The sequence below is a fragment of the Dama dama genome, chromosome 21 (genome assembly GCF_033118175.1).
Source record: "Dama dama isolate Ldn47 chromosome 21, ASM3311817v1, whole genome shotgun sequence".
Classification (NCBI taxonomy): Eukaryota; Metazoa; Chordata; class Mammalia; order Artiodactyla; family Cervidae; genus Dama; species Dama dama.
In genome coordinates this window covers 77753324-77774543 of record NC_083701.1, presented here as the reverse complement: position 1 = coordinate 77774543, position 21220 = coordinate 77753324, and the positions used below count along the sequence as shown (strand labels likewise).

The 21220-nt window shown below is 43.4% G+C and overlaps 1 protein-coding gene and 1 long non-coding RNA gene across 7 annotated transcripts in view; one reads left to right on the top strand and one right to left on the bottom strand.

Moving 5' to 3' along the window:
• The window catches only part of SNX16 (sorting nexin 16), a 32754-nt gene extending 26468 nt beyond the window's left edge, over nucleotides 1-6286 (bottom strand). For 2 of the 4 annotated variants that reach the window (XM_061123847.1, XM_061123850.1), the window contains exons 1-2: nucleotides 6106-6286; nucleotides 3647-4121 (exon numbers count right to left, since the gene is read on the bottom strand). In XM_061123847.1, coding sequence (XP_060979830.1) covers nucleotides 3647-4021 — 375 coding nt within the window. In that variant the 5' untranslated portion in view covers nucleotides 4022-4121; nucleotides 6106-6286. Of the gene's footprint in view, nucleotides 1-3646; nucleotides 4122-6100 lie in introns of all 4 variants that reach the window. The other 2 variants (XM_061123849.1, XM_061123848.1) reach the window with 2 other exon arrangements.
• The window catches only part of LOC133042848 (uncharacterized), a 236725-nt gene continuing 219653 nt past the window's right edge, over nucleotides 4149-21220 (top strand). For all 3 annotated transcript variants that reach the window (XR_009689599.1, XR_009689600.1, XR_009689598.1), the window contains exon 1: nucleotides 4149-5454. This is a non-coding gene — a long non-coding RNA (uncharacterized LOC133042848). The remainder of the gene's footprint in view (nucleotides 5455-21220) is intronic.

The following is a 21220-nucleotide window of genomic DNA, read 5'->3' as shown; positions in this document are numbered from 1 at the left end:
CCCACCCCTCCCAGTTACTTTTTGTTTTTAAACACTTTTCAACGACGTTACACTGTCTATATAAGACCTTGCCAGTTTTTCCTAAACTTTCTTCAGTTAAGAGATCAACTCAAAGAAATATACCAAGGTGAAATTATTTGACAAACCTAAGACCCTCAAGCTTGTAACTCTAGCTTAGACCTCTCCCCTAAACTGAACACTGAATATATATCTATGTGCATATATATGTAGAGATAAAATACATATACATGTGTATACTCTCATATGTACATATACATAACTGACATCTCCACTTGATGTCTAACAAACGTCTTAAACCTAGCATATGCAAAAACAAATTCTGGTCTTTCCCTCAAAATCTGCCATTTAATTAAATGGCAACTCTACTTTTCACATTGTTTAGATGAAAAGTGTTGGGATCATCTTTGCTTTCTCCATCTCCCACATCCAAAGGCTCTCTCTTCAAAATATATCCAGAATTGATAATTTCTTAGGCCATCTTCCCCCACCTGGTGCACACCACCACTTCTCCCATGGATTACTACAAGAACCTAACCGCCTCCTGCCTTCCTTTTCCTCCCACGAAATCTAGTCTCAATTCAGCAGCCAGAATGAGCCTTTAAAAAGCTTAAGTCAGATCATCTGATTTTCCCTTTTAAAATCTTTTTGAGATTCCCAGCTCAAAATGGGGAAACTCTAAAGGCCTCATAAAGGCGTCTGTGCTTTACTTGATCTGAGGGTCACACTCCCTTGCTGTTACCTCAGTTCCTACATCTCTCCCCAATGATTATTCTGCTATCAGCCATGAGGGTCTTGGCAGTTAAACCACCTGTCTGGGAAGCCCCCTCCCTACCCCCCCATTGTCGTGGGTATTGTCATGGTTCACTTTCTCTTCAGTTCAGTGGCTCAGTCGCGTCTGACTCTTTGTGACCCTGTGGACTGCAGCACGCCAGGCCTCCCTGTCCATCCCTGTCATTTTCTCTTAGTGCTACATCTTTTCTGTGAGGCCATGACTGGCAGTGCCACTTAAATTGCAGCTCTGGTTTCAGGAAACTATTTCTTTCCCCTTTTTTATTCTTCTCTACAGCACTTATCACCATGTGACAAACTAACATTAAAAATAAAATTGCTTATCTATCTTTCATATGTTCAGGTGAGCTCCTGTACCACTATTACCTGGAAGAGGGCTTGGCACATAACAGGTACTCCAAAAACGTTAAATAAATAAATAAGTGAATATGACTGATTTTATATATGTCATTTATTTCTTCCTCTGTATTGTCTTGAAAGACTTTACATACAAACTTTTCACACACATTATCTCAGTGAATGCTTATTCTTTCATAGAGAAGGTAGGTCACTGTACAGAAATGAGCCACCAATTTATTATAATTTCCAAAAATCACTCACAAAAAAGTCAGATCCATGCAGATTTGCCAACCATATCATGTCTTACAATATTTTAACTCTAAAAATTGCCTCTTCATAATTTCAATATTCTTTTTCCTAGAAGATCCTTCCATACTGTCATTAACTATACAACATGAAATGTTGAAGTAAATATGAAATTACTTCCAGAAAATCCAACAGAAAGAACAGTTTCAAAGAACAAGCTTCTAAGTGGATTTAACAAGGTCATTGGATATAGAAATATGTAACATATAATGAGGACAAAATAGATTAAACTAGCAATGAACAAACAGAAAACATTAAAAGATGTCGAGAATATCAAACAATATCCATACCCAGTAATAAATCTTGGCAAAAGAGGTTAAGACTTCTGCCTTGAAAACAATTATTTAAAATATTATTAAATATTATTTAATAATTTATTAAAATAGCATTTAAATTATTTAAAATATTATGTAAAATTAATTAAAATATTATTTAAATAAATTAAAGACTTAAAGACATGGTTTAGGTTCGTAGGTTCAAAGACTCGGTACTGCAAATATGTCAGTTCTCCCTAGATAGATTTAATACAATCTCAATGCAAAGGGCCAAGACAACCCTGAAGAGGAACAGCAAAGCTATAGTACTTAGCTACCAGATGTCAATACTACCATCAGGCCTTAGTAATGAAGACAGGGTGAAACCAGTGAAGAAGGGAGAAATGGAACACAGAATCAGACCCGTACACTTATGGTCACCTGACTGTGACATAGACAACAAAGCAAATGCAAAGGAGATAAGGGTTGTCTTTTCAATAAAAACCTGATTTTAGGGAGAAAAAAATGTGTCTTGACTCTTTCTTCATACCACGGACAAAAGTCAATTCCAGACAGTCTATAGCTCTAACTTTGAAAGGTCCAACAATAAAGCTTTTAGAAGAAAACATAGGACAACATACTTGTAACCTGGGAGGAGGCAGATTTGAAAAAGAGCTAACTGTAAAAAAAAATTTAATGTGCTGTACTATATTAAAACTAAGAACTCTTGATTATCGAATGAACCATTAAGGCAGGCAAATCACAGAGTGAGAGATGATAGTCCCAAAACATGTTCTGAAAAAGGACTTATGTCCAAAATGCACAGGAAACTATAAATCAAAGTGGAAAAGACCTCCCAAAAGGAAAATGAACAAAAGTCTTGAACAGACATTTCAGAAAAGAGAATACTCAAATGGCCAAAAAAAAAAAAAAAAAAAGTCTTAAAGGCAAATTAAAACCACAGTGTATCATTTTGCTCACTAGAAAAGCTAAAATGAAAAAAAAAAAAACACTACATGTTGGGAAGGTATGGAATAACTAGAATTCTCAAGGTGGGAGGAGAAGGGGAAGACAGAGGATGAGATGGTTGGATGGCATCACCGACTCAACGGACATCAGTTTGAGTAAGCTCCAGGAGTTGGTGATGGAGGGAAGCTTGGCGTGCTGCGGTCCATGGGGTCTCGGAGTTGGACATAACTGAGTAACTGAACTGAACTGGGAAGGTGTGGAATAACTAGAATTCTCATACACTGCTTAAAAGAGTGTAACTTAGTACGGCCGCTCTGGTACATTGTTCATCAGTATCTTCTAAAGCTGGGCAGATGATCCAGAAACTTTATTCTTAGGACTTTATATCAAATAGAAGTGAGTACATGTGTTTAATGAGGGACAAGTACTAACAGGTTTGCAGCAGTAGTATCTGTAAAAGTCCCTAACTGGAAATGATCAAAATGCCCTTCAGCAGTAGAACGGATAAGCTGTAGTATATTTACATAAAGGAGTAACATCAGTAATAAAAGTGAGCTGCCTACAATTACATACAAGATCAAGGATGAATCTTACAAACGTATGCTGAAGAGACCATACCCAAGAGTAAACACTTCATAATTCCACTAACATGAAGTACAGAAACAGGGCAAAATTAATCTAGGCCATCAGGAGAGTGGGTATTGACTGACAGGATGAGTGGAGGCTTTTAGGATGTTGTAATGGTCTATTCTTGATTTGTGTGCTAGTTTCACAGCTGTGTCTGGTTTGCAAAAATTAATTCAAGTAAAGCAAAAGTACACCAACAGCATGACAACTTAAGGGGTATAAACCAATTGACTTTTACATTCAAGAAATTACAAGTATAGGCTAACATCATTCAACACAAGTTTAGAACACAGGTTAATAAATCTTTCATCTAATGATGGATAGCAGAAGTCAATACTTACAGTAAATTTAGCTCTTTCTTCCATCACCTCATAACCCAGGATAATAGGTGTAGAAGGTCTATCTTCCAAATTCACTGTTTCAGGACTTTGTTCTTCACTTTCTCTTGGTCTAGCAGAATACTCAATGGAAGAATCTGCACCTGTAAATTTAGTCCTAATGAGGGGACTGCTACAGACAGATGAAGTGCTTTCCATTTGGTCAGATACACTGGTCTGTTTAAAATTACCCATATTTGAATCTTCTAACTGGCTTTTGGAAGAGTTTGAGCTTGTTGAGATACTCCCAAAAGAAGAACTTCTTTGGTTTCTGTTGGTTGCAAAACTGGAAGCAGAGTTCCCTAGGGGCATAGGAACTGGAACGTAAGGAGTTGCCATCTTCTTTTGGCGTTTGTAACAAACTTGCACACTTCTGAGTCCGAACAATTAGAGAACAAGTACTAAGCAATACATTATTTTCTTCTTAGGAATTCACTCTCTAAAAATGAGAGGAACACATGAAAGATTAGTCTTTGATCAGGAGCATTATCCAAAAGAAAATAAAATGCTCATATCCATTTCTTTTAATTTTGTGACACTGTATTATTTTATTTAGAAAGAAAATACACCCCAAACTTCTTTCTTTAATCCAAAAATATCACCTCTAAGAGCTCCTGTTTGCAAGATGAGGAGAGCAGAAGTATTCTACACCCTTTTTCTTGATCCTAATATTACATGGTATGCTTTTCCCCCCACTTCGTGATGGATTGCTGTAAGGGTCATTGTAACCTGACGTCACGGACATAAAGGAGTTGAAAAGAGGAAAAGTGATAAAGATTGTTCTGAAACTTTATTCTCTTTATTATGATGCTGACACTACTACATATCGTACAGGCAGTGGAGGGTAAAGGGAAGGAAAGAAAGGGAGAAAAATTATTTATATTTCCTTCCGATTTAATTAGGGAAACTAAAAAATTACCCAGAGTAATGACAGTCACCAGAAGCTTAAACAGCTTGTAAGGTAAAGAATAAACAGTTCTTAAAGCAACAGGTTATTAAAACCAGGATCAAACCAGGTTTTTTTTTTTGGGGGGGGGGGGAACCAAACTTGGTCAAATTAAATTAATCAAATAAACCGCAATGAACGTTAAACGTATATCGAACAAGATTAAATGATTAAAAGTTTAAACGTTCTTCGTAGTTTCCAGACCATCCCTAATTCCTACACCATAAACTGCAGGTACTGAACAAATGTTCAAAACCCATACTCCATAAGCTCTGTTCTCAAAAGGAGGAGTTTATCTTGTTTCATAATTTCATAATACAGGAAAAAAGGTTTCCCACTAGGCTATTAATAAACTACGAAATAGCAGTAAAGTACAGATCCGGGAAATGGCACACAACAACGGGTCTGCCTATCCAACTACGTCTACGCAGCTCTACCGGCGAGAAAGGTAAGAGACAAGCCGCTCAGACTCCGAGAGCCGCGGAGACATTTCTAACCCAGCACGTGGCTCTGAGCACTCTTCCCCATCCTCAGGGACTCGGGAAACCCGAGCTGCTGATTCACCGCTCCTCGGTTCCGCCCGACGGCTTCCTCCCAAAGAAGTAAATAAAAGCCTGAACTCTCAACCTCCTGAAGGCCGGCGGGGTCGTCCCGCCCTTGGCCACGCGACCACCTGAGGCCTCAGGGCCGGGAGCACCCGGACCCGGACAGCTTCCGAGCTCGCGAAGGCCTGAGCGCTGCCCGGCGGTGAGACACCAAGCGGGGCTCGCGCCGCGGCCTCGACCTGCTCTGAGAACCTCTCCGTTCTCTGGAGGACCGCGGGCAGGTGAGGTGGCCCGAGCCCGAGCAGCACCGCGAGCCAGAGAGGTCGCGGCGTGCGGGCAGCGCAGAGCCGGGACTACCCAGGACGGTCTGCTCGGGTCTGCGCAGGCCAGGGCTCCTCGGCTCGGGGGACGGCGAGCCTCCGCCTCCGCCCCGGCGCGCGGCAGAGTCGGCGGCCGCCGGGGCTCTGTAGCACTCCCGGCCCTCCGGGGGAGCCCCCACGCCTGCCACTGGGCGCAGGTGTTAGCCGCCGCGCGCTCCCCACCTCAGCGCGCTCCATACCTACCTCAGCGCGCTCCCCACCTCAGCGCGCCCCCTACCTACCCCAGCGCGCCCCCTACTTACCTCAGCGCGCTCCCCACCTCAGCGCGCCCCCTACCTACCCCAGCGCGCCCCCTACTTACCTCAGCGCGCTCCCTACCTTCCTCAGCGCCTTCCTCACCTCAGCGCGCTCCCCTCCTCAGCCCGCTCCCCACCTCAGCGCGCTCCCCTCCTCAGCCCGCTCCTCACCTAAGCGCGCTCCCTACCTTCCTCAGCGCCTTCCTCACCTCAGCGCGCTCCCCTCCTCAGCCCGCACCCCACCTCAGCGCGCTCCCCTCCTCAGCGCGCTCCCCACCTCAGCGCGCTCCCCACCTCAGCCCGCTCCCTACCTCACCTGCTCGGGCGCGCTGCCCCGGGAGGGTTAACTCCGACCCTGCCTCACGGCAGCTTTCGGTCTCCAGCCACAGTTCCCAGAGAACTCACGTGACTCCCTTCCCGAAAACAGCTGCTCCCCGCCCGCCTCCGTGCGGGCCGCGGGCCCAGGGTCCCCGCCAGGCGGAGGGAGGGACTGGGCCGCCGCCGCTCCCGGAAGTGACGTCCACCGAGGTCGCCCGCCTCAGGGGCATGAGTTGTGGGCTCAGGGGTCCTTAGCGCCTGAGTCTAACCTAGTTTTGTGGTCAGAATTTTATATTCTTTCCCATAGCTTTATTTTTATCAATTAACTTTTGAGAAATGGAGGCTACGGTCCCTAGTTTGACCGACAGGTGATGAGAAGACTACAATTCCCGGGAGGCACTGCGGCCAATGTGGGCCTGGGCTCGCTTTGCATCATGGGACTCGTAGTCATCCCCTGCGGGGCTGGTTCTACCGGGTTAAGGGCTGGTTTCCAGAAGGAGCCGAGTTTCAAGGGAGGACCGCTGATTCTAAAAGGGGGACGCAGGATGCTTCACTACAGCCTGTTCCTCCTACTGTTCCTCACTATTCCTCCAATGAGGAGTAATTTCAGAGAACTCCTGAAATTGCTCAGTGTGGCGGTGTTTTTTTTTTTAAATTTTTATATATTTTTTATTATCTCGAGAGAAATTTTGTTTCAGATAATATAGTATTAGGCTTGTTAGGGACTTCCTTGGTGTCTTAGATGGTAAAGAATCTGCCTGCAGTGGGGAGACCCTGGTTCCATCCCTGGGTCCCGTGGAGGAGAGCATGACAACCCACTCCAGTGTTTGCCTGGAGAATCCATGGACAGAGGAGCCTGATGGGCTACAGTCCACGGGGTCTCAAAGAGTCGGCAGGAATGAAACAACTTAGCACACAGGCTTGTTACACGTGCTCGTTTAAAGACCTGAAGATATGAGAAAAATCGTTCTTTGATAGGCAAATACTAAAATTCAGACTCGTCTGCAGGCCTGTTTATCACTAGACTTGAGCAATTTGATACAAAAATCATTCCATGAGTTCTAAGGCGTTGGAATAGTCCCAAGACTGGGAAAAATTGATACTTGTAATTTCAAAGTGAACATAGGAAGATAATCTGGCTTGTGGTGTATTGATGGTTTTCGGTTGATAATATTGAGCTTTCAGTGTGAATAAGACGTAAAAAGAGAATTCTAGGGACTTCGTTGTCAGTAGTTGTTAAGACTCTGTGCTTCCCATGCAGAAGACAAAGTTTCCATCCTTGGTGGAGAAACTAAGATCCCTCATGCTGCCTCCTACAGCGAAAAAAATAAATAAAATTAAAAAATAAAAAAGAATTCTGTAGAAATGGTAGACTAAAACATGAGATAGTTTTCAGGATAGACTTGGCAGCCTTGGCTGAGAGGTGGCAGATAAATCCTTGAGTTCTGTAAGTTAATAAAGGTGTAGAAAAAAAAGAAAAAGGAGCTTTGGAATGTTTCCCTCACTTGTTGTCAGGACTGCAGAAAAAGATAAGTTTGAAAATGGAAAATCTGATAATCTAATATCCAGGAAGCTAAGGAATATTAAACTTTCAAGAAGTATACATGTACCTCAGTTAGGGATAGAAAAAAGATCTAGAAAAGATCTTTGGAATTGTCCAAGAAGAACTTCCTTCACAAAGTATTTAGAGGAGTGTACAGGACATACATACTATATGTATCCTTTGTTTTCCAGAATATCTGGCATAGGTGAATGTCTAGATTTTTACTTTTAGAAAATGAACTGAACATTTCTTAAAAATATTTTTAATGAGATTCCAATTAGCAGTATAAATTATACTAGTTTCAAGTATGCAGCATAATGACAATATTTGTACTCATTGTGAAGCGATCACCATAGTAAGTCCAGTTAACATCTGTCACCATACAGTTATAATTTTATGTTGAAGATTTTTAAGGTTTACTATGTTAGCAACTATTAAATATGCAATATAGTTTTATTAACTATGGTTACCATGCTGTACATTATATCATCATGACATTAATTTTTTTATAACTGGAAGTTTGTACCTTGTGACCCCGTTCACTCATTTCATGCACACTTCCCTGCTCTGGCAACCCTAATCTGTTCTCTGCGTTGGTGAGCTTTGTGTTCTTTTTTAATTCTACATATAAGTGAGATTACATGGTATTTGTTTTTCCCTGTCTGACTTATTTCACTTAACATAATGCCTTCAGGGTTCATTCATATTGTTCCAGAGGGAGGATTTCATTTTTTATGGCTGCATAGTGTTTCTGTGTGTGTGTGTGTGTGTGTGTGTGTGTGTGTATCACATCTTTATCCTTTCATCCATAGATGGGCACTTAGATTGTTTCCGTATGTTAGCTTCTGTAAATAACACCACAGTAAACTTGGGGGTGCCTGTATCTTTCTGAATTAGTGTTTTGTTTTCTTTGGATAAATACTCAGAAATGGAATTGTTAGATCATATGATAGGCCTATTTTTAAGTTTTTAAAGAACATCCATACTGTTTTCTACAGTGGCTGCACCAACTTACATTCCCACCAACAGTGCATGTGTTCCCTTTTCTTCATAGCCTTAAACTTGTTATTTCTTATCTTTTTGGCAATAGTCATTCTAACAGGTATGAGGTGATGGCTCATGGAGTTTTGATTTGCATTTTCCTCATGTGCTTGTTGGCCATCTGTATGTGTTTTTTGGAAAAATACCTGTTTAGATACTCTACCCATTTTTAATTGGGTTGTTTGCTTTTGGGCTATTGAGTTGTATGAATTTTTTAAAATACATTTTGGATATTAATGCCTTATTATTTACAAATATTTTCTTCTTCTTCTTCTTCTTTTTTTTTTTTTGATGGTTTCTTTTGCTGTGTTCAAGCTTTTTAGTTTGATAGCTCCCCTGGTTTATTGTTGCTTCTGTTGCATTTGGAGTCAGATTCAAAAAAATCACTGCCAAGATTCACATTGAAGAGCTTACTGTCCATGTGTTCTTCTAGAATTTTTAGGGTTTCAGGCCTTACAGTCAAGTATTTAATTCATTTTGAGTTAATTTTGTGGATGGTATAAGATAGTAGTCTAGTTTTATTCTTTTGCATGTGGCTATACAGTTTTCCTAGCATCATTTATTGAAGAGACTGTCTTTTCCCTATTGTATATTCTTGGCTTATGAACAAAAGTAGTGGAGGTGATGGCATTCTAGCTGAGCTACTTAAAATCATAAAGATAATGCTGTTGAACTGCTGCAGTCAATAGGGTAGCAAATTTGGAAAACTCAGCAGTGGCCACCGGCCTGGAAAAGGTCAGTTTTCAATCTAATCCCAAAGAAGGGCAGTGTCAAAGAATGTTAAAACTCCTGTACAATTGTGCTCATTTCACATGCTAGCAAGGTTATCCTCAAAATCCTTCAAGCTAGGCTTCAGCAGTACATGAGCTGAGAACTCTCAGATGTACAAGTTGGGTTTAGAAAAGGCAGAGGAACCACAGATCAAATTGCCAACTTTTGTTGGATTATGGAGAAAGCTAGAGAATTTCAGCAAAATATCTACTTTTGCTTAATTGACTATGTTAAACCCTTTGACTGTGTGGATCACTACAAACTGGAAAGTTCTTAAAGAGATGGGAGTACCAGACCACCTTGCTTGTCTTCTGAGAAACCTGTATGTGGGTCAAGAAGCAACAGTTAGGACTGGACATGGAATAACTGACTGGTTCCAAATTGGGAAAGGAGTATGTCAAGGTTGTATATTGTCACCCTATTGATTTAACTTCTATGCAGAGTACCTCATGTGAAATTCTGGGCTGGATGAATCACAAGCTGGAATCAATGTTGCCAGGAGAAATATCAACCTCACATATGCAGATGATACTACTCTAAAGGCAGAAAGTGAAGAGGAGCTAAAGAGCTTCTTGATGAAAGTGATAGAGGAGAGTTAAAAAGCTAGCTTAAAACTCAACATGAAAAAAACTTAGATCACGGCATTCAATCCCATCAATTCATGGCAAATAGAAGGAGAAAAAGTGGAAGAAGTGACAGATTTTGTCTTAGTCTCCAAAATCACTGTGGACAGTGACTGCAGCCATGAAATTAAACGATGCTTGGTCCTTGAAAGGAAAGCTATGACAATAGACAGCATGTTAAAAAGCCGAAACATCACTTTGCTGATAAAGGTCCATATTGTCAAAGCTATGATTTTTTCCAGTAGTCGTGTACATGTGTAAGAGTTGGGCCATAAAAGGCTGAGCACTGAAGAACTGATGTTTTTGAATTGTGCTGGGGAAGACTCTTGAGAGTCCCCTGAACTGCAAGGAGATCAAACCAGTCAACTCTAAAGGAAATCAACCCTGAATATTCATTGGAAGACTGATGCTGAAGCTGAAGCTTTAATTCTCTGGCCACCTGGTGTGAAGAGCAGACTCACTGGAAGAGACCCTGATGCTGGAAAAGACTGAAGGCAAATGAGGAAGGGGTGACTGGGAAGTCCATGGTTAGATAGCATCACCAACTCAATGGACATGCGTTTGAGCAAACTCTGGGAGATCGTGGAGACAGAGGAGCCTGATGTACTGCAGTCCGTGGGGTCGCAAAGAATTGGACATGATTTAGTGACTGAAAAACAACAATAACAATATTCTTGTTTCCTTTGTTGTAAATTAATTGGCCATATTTCTGAGCTCCAGGACATCTTTAACAATCAAGAAAGAATATCTGCGATTGTCAAAATAAAAGTTATGTTAACACAGGTAGCATCTAATGGCTAGTCTTTGTGTATGGAATATTTTATTTGAGCTATGATGCCTTTATACAGTGCACACAATCAAATTGAATTGCATTCATTAAAATTTTTAAAGTAACAGAAGACCATTTTTCTGCCCTTACATCATTTTAATTTTGTATAAAACATATACACATAGCAGGACATATGGAGCCCGCTCAAGGTCTGATTTTATACAGTGATATATAGATATTGGTACGGAGGGGTGGAGGGTTTAAGGGGGAGGGAGAATGAAGGTAGGAAGAAATACAGCAGAATAAAGTATGTGAAATAGGCAGACATCTCTTGAGGTAGCTTCTCAGATCCCAACATTTCCCCCTTGTCTGAAATTTGTCCCTCTTCTACAAGGATGGGTCCTCGTGGCCGTGTTCATAATATGTTACTCTTATTACAAAAGTTTTTTTTGTCATAGTTGATTGTGTCTGAACAGGATTTTTGATCCAGTTATGTCCAAATGATGCTCTCTTCTACTTTCTTGTGGGAACGTGAGCATACAGACTGGAAGTCACAGGAGCTAAAGTCAGCTAAAGGAAATTTTGTGTGACGGTCCATCAAGTCCCACAGCTGAGGTCCCTGGAGTTGGTTTGGTTCTTCCCCATTAGCCACTTTTTTTGGAGTTCATGAGTACCTTAATGTTCTTCCAGTAGATTTTCTTTTTACTTAAATCTAGCCAGAGTTGGTTATTTTGCTTATAACTGAGAGTACAACTAATAGGCACATTGAAATGAGACAAACTGAATGCACAAAGTGAGAGTTGATAAAATACAAACAATCCCTTATCGATGATTTGAAATAACTGAAATAACATAAAATGACTCTTCTCCAGTTATTGTTGTTCAGTCACCCAGTTGTGTCTGACTGCTTGTGACTTCTTGGACTGCAGCACGCCAGGCCTCCCTGTCCCTCACCATCTCCTGGAGTTTGCCCAAGTTCATGTTCATTGTGTCAGTGATGCCGTCCAGCCATCTCATCCTCTGACGCCCTCTTCTTCTGCCCTCAAGCTTTCCCAGAATCAGGGACTTTTCCAGTGAGTCGTCTGTTCACATCAGATGACCAAAATCCTGGAGCTTCAGCTTCAGCATCAGTCCTGCCAGTGAATATGCAGGGTTGATCTCCCTTAAGATTGACTGGCTTGATCTCTTTGCTGTTCAGGGGACTTTCAGGAGTCTTCTCCAGCACTGCAGTTCGAAGGCATCAATTCTTTGGTTTTCTGCCTTCTTTATGTTCCAGCTCTCAACCGTACGTGACCACTGGGGTGACCATATCCTCGACTATACGGACCTTTGTTGGCAGAGTAATGTCTCTTCTTTTCTATGCACTGTCTGGGTTTGTCATCACTTTCCTGCCAAGAAGCAATTGTCTTCTGGTTTCATGGCTGCATTCATTACTTTGGTAGAATTTCATGGATTCCTTGTTTTCCATAGGCTGCTGCTGCTACTACTGCTAAGTCGCTTCAGTCGTGTCCGACTCTGTGCGACCCCATAGATGGCAGCCCACCAGGCTCCGCCGTCCGTGGGATTCTCCAGGCAGGAACCCTGGAGTGGGCTGCCATTTCTTTCTCCAATGCATGAAAGCAAAAAGTGAAAGTGAAGTCGCTCAGTTGTGTCCGACTCTTCGTGACCCCATGGACTGCATCCTACCAGGCTCCTCCGTCCATGAGATTTTCCAGGCAAGAGTACTGGAGTGGGGTGCCATTGCCTTCTCCATTTCCACAGGCAGTGTTTCTATAACCGTAATAGTCAGGATCTGAGCTCCACCTGCCCTCTGTTTTCTCTCTGTCATGAAATTTTAAGAGTTCGTAAAAAGAACTGTAGGCAGTCTGTTCTTAGAGTGACAGGAGGCGGCCAAAGCAGCAATGGAGCAGCATGATAGCCAATTTTCTTACAGCGGGTTTGTGACCCGTGGAGTGTCCTAACCCCGGGTAGGAATCACACAACTTTCTTACAAGGGATTTGTGACCCGTGGAGTGTCCTAACCCCGGGTAGGAATCACACAACTTTCTTACAAGGGATTTGTGACCCGTGGAGTGTCCTAACCCTGGGTAGGAATCACACAACTTTCTTACAAGGGATTTGTGACCCGTGGAGTGTCCTAACCCCGGGTAGGAATTACACAACTTTCTTACAGCGGGTTTGTGACCCGTGGAGTGTCCTAACCTCGGGTATGAATCACACAACTTTCTTACAAGGGATTTGTGACCCGTGGAGTGTCCTAACCCCGGGTAGAAATCACACAACTTTCTTACAAGGGATTTGTGACCCGTGGAGTGTCCTAACCCCGGGTAGGAATCACACAACTTTCTTACAGCGGGTTTGTGACCCGTGGAGTGTCCTAACCCCGGGTAGGAATCACACAACTTTCTTACAGCGGATTTGTGACCCGTGGAGTGTCCTAACCCCGGGTAGGAATCACACAACTTTCTTACAAGGGATTTGTGACCCGTGGAGTGTCCTAACCCTGGGTAGGAATCACACAACTTTCTTACAAGGGATTTGTGACCCGTGGAGTGTCCTAACCCCGGGTAGGAATTACACAACTTTCTTACAGCGGGTTTGTGACCCGTGGAGTGTCCTAACCCCGGGTAGGAATCACACAACTTTCTTACAAGGGATTTGTGACCCGTGGAGTGTTCTAACCCCGGGTAGAAATCACACAACTTTCTTACAAGGGATTTGTGACCCGTGGAGTGTCCTAACCCCGGGTAGGAATCACACAACTTTCTTACAGCGGGTTTGTGACCCGTGGAGTGTCCTAACCCCGGGTAGAAATCACACAACTTTCTTACAAGGGATTTGTGACCCGTGGAGTTTCCTAACCCCGGGTAGGAATCACATAACTTTCTTACAAGGGATTTGTGACCCGTGGAGTGTCCTAACCCCGGGTAGGAATCACACAACTTTCTTACAAGGGATTTGTGACCCGTGGAGTGTCCTAACCCCGGGTAGGAATCACACAACTTTCTTACAAGGGATTTGTGACCCATGGAGTGTCCTAACCCAGGGTAGGAAGTACACAACTTTCTTACAGCGGGTTTGTGACCCGTGGAGTGTCCTAACCCCGGGTAGGAATTACACAACTTTCTTATAGCGGTTTTGTGACCCGTGGAGTGTCCTAACCCCGGGTAGGAATCACACAACTTTCTTACAAGGGATTTGTGACCCGTGGAGTGTCCTAACGCAGGGTAGGAAGTGCACAACTTTCTTACAGTGGGTTTGTGACCTGTGGAGTGTCCTAACCCCGGGTAGGAATCACACAACTTTCTTACAAGGGATTTGTGACCCGTGGAGTGTCCTAACCCCGGGTAGGAATCACACAACTTTCTTACAAGGGATTTGTGACCCATGGAGTGTCCTAACCCAGGGTAGGAAGTACACAACTTTCTTACAGCGGGTTTGTGACCCGTGGAGTGTCCTAACCCCAGGTAGGAATTACACAACTTTCTTACAGCGGGTTTGTGACCCGTGGAGTGTCCTAACCCCGGGTAGGAATCACACAACTTTCTTACAAGGGATTTGTGACCCGTGGAGTGTCCTAACGCAGGGTAGGAAGTGCACAACTTTCTTACAGTGGGTTTGTGACCTGTGGAGTGTCCTAACCCCGGGTAGGAATCACACAACTTTCTTACAAGGGATTTGTGACCTGTGTAGTGTCCTAACCCCGGGTAGGAATCACACAACTTTCTTACAGCGAGTTTGTGACCCGTGGAGTGTCCTAACCCCGGGTATGAATCACACAACTTTCTTACAGCGGGTTTGTGACCCGTGGAGTGTCCTAACCCCGGGTAGGAATCACACAACTTTCTTACAGCGGGTTTGTGACCCGTGGAGTGTCCTAACCCCGGGTAGGAATTACACAACTTTCTTACAGCGGGTTTGTGACCCGTGGAGTGTCCTAACCCCGGGTAGGAATCACACAACTTTCTTACAGCGGGTTTGTGACCCGTGGAGTGTCCTAACCCCGGGTAGGAATCACACAACTTTCTTACAAGGGATTTGTGACCCGTGGAGTGTCCTAACCCCGGGTAGGAATCACACAACTTTCTTACAAGGGATTTGTGACCCATGGAGTGTCCTAACCCAGGGTAGGAAGTACACAACTTTCTTACAGCGGGTTTGTGACCCGTGGAGTGTCCTAACCCCGGGTAGGAATTACACAACTTTCTTACAAGGGATTTGTGACCCGTGGAGTGTCCTAACCCCGGGTAGGAATCACACAACTTTCTTACAAGGGATTTGTGACCCGTGGAGTGTCCTAACCCAGGGTAGGAAGTGCACAACTTTCTTACAGTGGGTTTGTGACCTGTGGAGTGTCCTAACCCCGGGTAGGAATTACACAACTTTCTTACAAGGGATTTGTGACCTGTGTAGTGTCCTAACCCCGGGTAGGAATCACACAACTTTCTTACAGCGAGTTTGTGACCCGTGGAGTGTCCTAACCCCGGGTAGGAATTACACAACTTTCTTACAAGGGATTTGTGACCCGTGGAGTGTCCTAACCCCGGGTAGGAATCACACAACTTTCTTACAAGGGATTTGTGACCCGTGGAGTGTCGTAACCCTGGGTAGGAATCACACAACTTTCTTACAAGGGATTTGTGACCCGTGGAGTGTCCTAACCCCGGGTAGGAATCACACAACTTTCTTACAGCGGATTTGTGACCCGTGGAGTGTCCTAACCCCGGGTAGGAATCACACAACTTTCTTACAAGGGATTTGTGACCCGTGGAGTGTCCTAACCCCGGGTAGGAATCACACAACTTTCTTACAAGGGATTTGTGACCCATGGAGTGTCCTAACCCAGGGTAGGAATCACACAACTTTCTTACAGCGGGTTTGTGACCCGTGGAGTGTCCTAACCCCGGGTAGGAATTACACAACTTTCTTACAGCGGGTTTGTGACCCGTGGAGTGTCCTAACCCCGGGTAGGAATTACACAACTTTCTTACAGCGGGTTTGTGACCCGTGGAGTGTCCTAACCCCGGGTAGGAATTACACAACTTTCTTACAGCGGGTTTGTGACCCGTGGAGTGTCCTAACCCCGGGTAGGAATCACACAACTTTCTTACAGCGGGTTTGTGACCCGTGGAGTTTCCTAACCCCGGTTAGGAATCACACAATTTTCTTACAAGGGATTTGTGACCCGTGGAGTGTCCTAAGCCTGGGTAGGAATCACACAACTTTCTTACAACGGATTTCTGACCCGTGGAGTGTCCTAACCCTGGGTAGGAATCACACAACTTTCTTACAAGGGATTTGTGACCCGTGGAGTGTCTTAACCCCGAGTAGGAATCACACAACTTTCTTACAATGGATTTGTGACCCGTGGAGTGTCCTAACCCCGGGTAGGAATTACACGGCATTTATAATGGCACAGAGAAGAGCCTTTCATACTACTAGCATGGATTTGTGATTTTCTACTCCTATTACTTAAGGAAGACTTTGAAAGCATGTTTGGAAATCCTACTGGAAATATAACAAAGAGACCAAATTGCTTCACAAAATCGCAGTTAGTCTTCGAACTGAAAGGGACCATAATGATCTTGAAGATAAGTCTCCGTTTTAGAAATGGGACTCTAAAATGACTCTAAAATGACCCTTTCATTTCCTCAAAAGCTGAAGAAAACAGAAGCTAAAAGATCTGCTTGTAATCAGTTCCACTGCCCATGAACTCTTGGTTCTCAAGCTGGTAAGCTTCTTACCGGGGATAGTAAGACACCCTTTTCTGAGCACTTTGCACTTGTGTCCTAAATGTCCATCATCCTTCCAATAGTGTCTTGCCCCTGGTACATTCTCAGTTAATAGGTGATGCCTGGGAAGGCTTCATGGATTTTGGTGCATGAGGAGGACCTACATTGGGCTTAAAGGGTTGCTAGGAATTGAATAAGTGAAGGATTCAGGCAGGGCAAAAAACAAAAATGAAAGTGAAGTTGCTCAGTTGTGTCCGACTCTGTGACCCCCATGGACTGTAACCTGCCAGGCTCCTCCGTCCATGGGATTCTCCAGGCAAGAATACTGCAGTGGATTGCCATTTGCTTCTGCAGGGGGTCGTCCTGATCCAGGGATTGAACCTGGATCTCCTGCATTATGGGCAGACTCTTTATGGTCTGAGCCACCAGGCAGAGCACACCGGGCAAAGTCAGAAACTCGAGAAAGGGCATACCTGTGTGGAGTGTGGTGAGACATCGAGGAGACCAGCCTGATTTAACTGAAGGGCCTTTGAATGTGGCTGGAAATAGAGCTATGAGCTCCTCCTCATCCCTCAAGTCCATCTCAAATATAACTTTGTTAGTAATACCTTCCTGCTTTCTTCAGATGGAGTTAAAGCAAGCATTATACAAGCCTCTATGAGCCCCTTGTATTTGGTACACGAGTGGAGGCGGTCGTTGCTTGATTTGTGAGGGCTTTCCTGGTGGCTCAGACAGTAAAGAGTCCTCCTGCAATGCAGGATACCCGGGTTTGATCCCTGGGTTGAGAAGATCCCCTGGAGAAGGGAACGGCAACCCACTCCAGTGTTCTTGCCTGGAGAATCCCATGGACAGAGAAGTCTGGCGGGCTTCAGTCCATGGGGCTGCAAAGAGCTGGACACAACTGAGCCACTAACACTTTCACTTTCATTAAATGTACAGCATAAGGGCCAGGATTGTGTATTGGACATCCGTGTACTGACCTTATATGGTACCCGAATAAGGCAGGTGGGTATCGTCTTCATAATAAGTACTTTATAAAATACCTGGCTCATCTTTCTTGTGCACATTTCCTATAATATTCTTCTAGACTTACGCATTTTCCACTCCTGGTTTAGAGAATAAAATCTAAATTTTTGAGTAGGTCCATGAGCCCCTTCATCTAATGACTTTTATCTCTTTTATGGTCTATTTCCTCTAGATGAATTAATTGGTTAATTAATTCACCAGCTATTTATTGAGTACCTATCATATGCAATGAGTCTCAAAGTCCAGCTATATCTATAATTATTTTCCCTTCTAAGCTTTCCACTTTTCTGTTTGCTAGCTTTTCTTACAGCTTTTGCCTGGAATTCTACTCCTCTCGTCCCATTTCTGAGACTCAGCTTTAGATGCCATGCTCTCCAAAGGCTGGTCTGACTCCCTCTCCACCATGTTCTCACAGTCCCCTCTTCAAGCTTCTGTTATGGCCTTGCCCCTGTTGAATGTGGATATTGCTCTATGACTGCCTTTCTGACTAGGACATGTGCTCTTCGAGGCAGAGACCATATCTTTTTCTTCACTGGCTCACAGAACCTCCAGCATATGTTGTGGCTAAATCGAGTTCATGAATGAAAATGGGCAACTACAGTTTTCTTACTGGATCAGCTTGGTAGTTTAATAGAAACAAGCAAACACACATACACACATTCTCAGTGGAACTTGGTTTCAAAGAAACATTAAAAGGAAATTTAGCCCTTGAAACAAAGTGAAACAACTCTGCTTAAAGAGAAAGGACCCCTTCATTTGCACAGAGTAACTTGTAAATCACTGCGTTAGATAGATGATCTCTAAGTCCACTTCAGATCTAATGTTTTATGAGTTTACGAGTATCATTTGAAACCTTAAGGAGATGCTGAAACAAACATCACAGCCTGGTTCAGATCTATAAACTGCATTAGGCAGAGCAAAAATCAAATGAAATGCAAAAAAGCTGAACTATTGAAATTAAACAGACTGATGAATCAGGTGTTATTGTTCTTTTAAGTCTTTGTCTTAATTAAGTTTGGGATATGCTGCAATTCCTGGGATAAACATAGAGAAGGAATTCTGAGGTCCTAGTGCAAGGTTTCAACATTTCACTATGCAAGAGATCCTTCCAAAAAAGAAAACAAAATGTATTCAAGGAAAAACTATAGCCTTGGAAGAATTAGCAAGTCTGGCAAGATTTCTGCTCATCTTTCAGGTGAGGTATTAACCTCTTCAGTGAGGGCTTAAATTATCTGGGTTACTCATGGTCTTTTGTTTGGATTACTTCCAGCTTTTTTTAAAATCTGTAATATGTGACAATAATAATCCTTCCTCATAGGGCTGTTTTGAAAAAAAAAAAATCGATCTTGCTTGGTAAGTGCTTAGTACAGTACCTGGCAAAATGAACAATAGATATTATTATCTGGGGTCAACTTGGTAGCTCAACTACCTTAAGAAGGTAGACAGTATTGATAGTAATGTATATAGATATTTGTTGAATGAATGACTGAATAGTAGTTAATTATGAGCAGAGATCTGCACTATTTATTTTATGTACATTAACTTATTTAACCCTCAAAATAATCCCATGAGTCAGATAGTGTTGTTATGATTGGTTCTTTCCAGACTGAGTTCCTAAGGGGCCAAATAGCAGCTCTTTATATATGAAAAGTTATTCTCTGAGAAGTTATCTTTGTGTATATAAATGCATATATATATTTGAGAAGTTATCTTGTTTGGAGGAGAAGGAAATGGCAACCCACTCCAGTGTTCTTGCCTGGAGAATCCCATGGACAGAGGAGCCTGGTGGGCTGCAGTCTGTGGGGTCGCAGTCAGACACCACTCGGCGACTAAGCCACAACAGCAGCCTTGACTGGAGAGAATAAAGGACGCAAGCCCGGCTCTGTCTGCCTCGGAAGCCCACACTCAGACTGCTCCTCCGCCATCCTCTCTCTGTCATCTCACGGGCTGAAGCCTCACCCCTCAGAAGCCATCCTTGGCAAGACAGAGATTGAAAGAGAAGTCTTTAGACTTAATTCCAGAAACGCTGGGGGTCTCACTTCATTTAGCGCTATGGTAGCAGACCCGAGTGATTTCATTTCTTTTGTCTTTCTCTTTGACTCTTACCCAGTTGTAGTAGAATTCATGCATCCTGGGTTTGGCTCCTAAAATAATTTGTCTTGGTAGACTGATGTTTTCCCGTGCCTGTCCTGTCCTCAGATGCTCTCCTGTTGCTCTCATTTGCTGTTTATATTGGTTCTGAGCCCTAGCTTCTCTCATCTTCCTTGTTGGAAGATTGGATGGACCAGAAGGACTGGGAAGGAATTAAACAGGCAGAGATTGTGTTTGGATAGGAAGTGAGGGAGTGTGGCTGGGAAGAGGAGTATCCTAGGCAGAACAAGTGTAGAGGGTTTTATAGAGAGATTTTTTTAATAGAGACAGAGTTGTTGGAATTGAAATAAAGACAGACCTGCAGTTTTAATTTTTATGTGATACTAAATAGCCTTAACTCTGAGGAGCCAGCTCTTCCTCTTCATTTGACAGATCTTTGTTGCCTGCCTACCATATGTTCCAGTTATTGTTCTAAGCCTCTAGGAATTTATCAGTAACAGCACATGCAAAACCACTCTTCTCATGGAGTTCACATTTGGTAAATGTTCACGTGGGGACAGACAATAAACGTAACAAGAAATAAGTGTTAAGAATTTATCTACGTTTATATTCTTTGAAGACAATAAAGTAAGAGTCACATGACCGGAGTCTCTGGGGCTGGGGAAGGTGAAGCAGTTGTCCACTGGGGCATCGAAGCAGACCTCTCTGAATGCATCTTGATTGCTAGATTTGGATGTCTAGAAGAAAACAGCTTTGCAAACCTGAGAATGTAGGCAGAGCATTCTAGGAAGGCTGGCTCACGTGTTCTGTAGGAGGAAAAAGGAAACCACTTAGCCAGAGCACTCTTTTTTCCTTTTCCTAAGAACTCTGGTTCCAGGAAGTAAGATGCCAGATGTTTCTCCAGTTGCATATGTGATCCATGTGTTTCTGACATTTGAATTTTAACATCAATATCCCAATCTTGCTAGTTTCAAGCTCCCGCTTCATTTTAAGGAATTCTAGTCTCGTGTCAGTTTTCCTTTGTCTGCTCACCCTTAAACTCCCCGAGAGGCGTCTTCTGTGCTTCAGGGACTCTGTTTCGGTCATTACTCCCTTCACGGCTGGGTGAGCTGCTGTCCCTGCTTTTGCCACCGGCAGAATCATGCTCGTGTTGACAGCTCCACAGTAGCCTTTCCACGAACAGGGGTGAGACACTCAGTGTCACTGGAGTCATGCTCTTACACAGACGCCAGTGGAGAACTTCCAGTAGGGCCCCTGGGAGACCCACCGGGCAGCAGCCTGCTGCCAGCTGAAATGGAGAACTTTCACATTGGCTTGAATCCCCAAGTGTTACAGAGTGTGTCGGGCACCCCCTTTGAGTTTTGTTCACTTAGTCCCCTTCTCCCCAGGGAGCACCATCCACATGGGTGGCTGAGTTTGCTGAAGCTCCTGTAACAGTTCTGCAGTGGGCTTCATCGGATGCCAACTCTCTGAGTGTCTTTCTGTGTCTAGGGAATTCCTGCCATCTGATTCTTGGT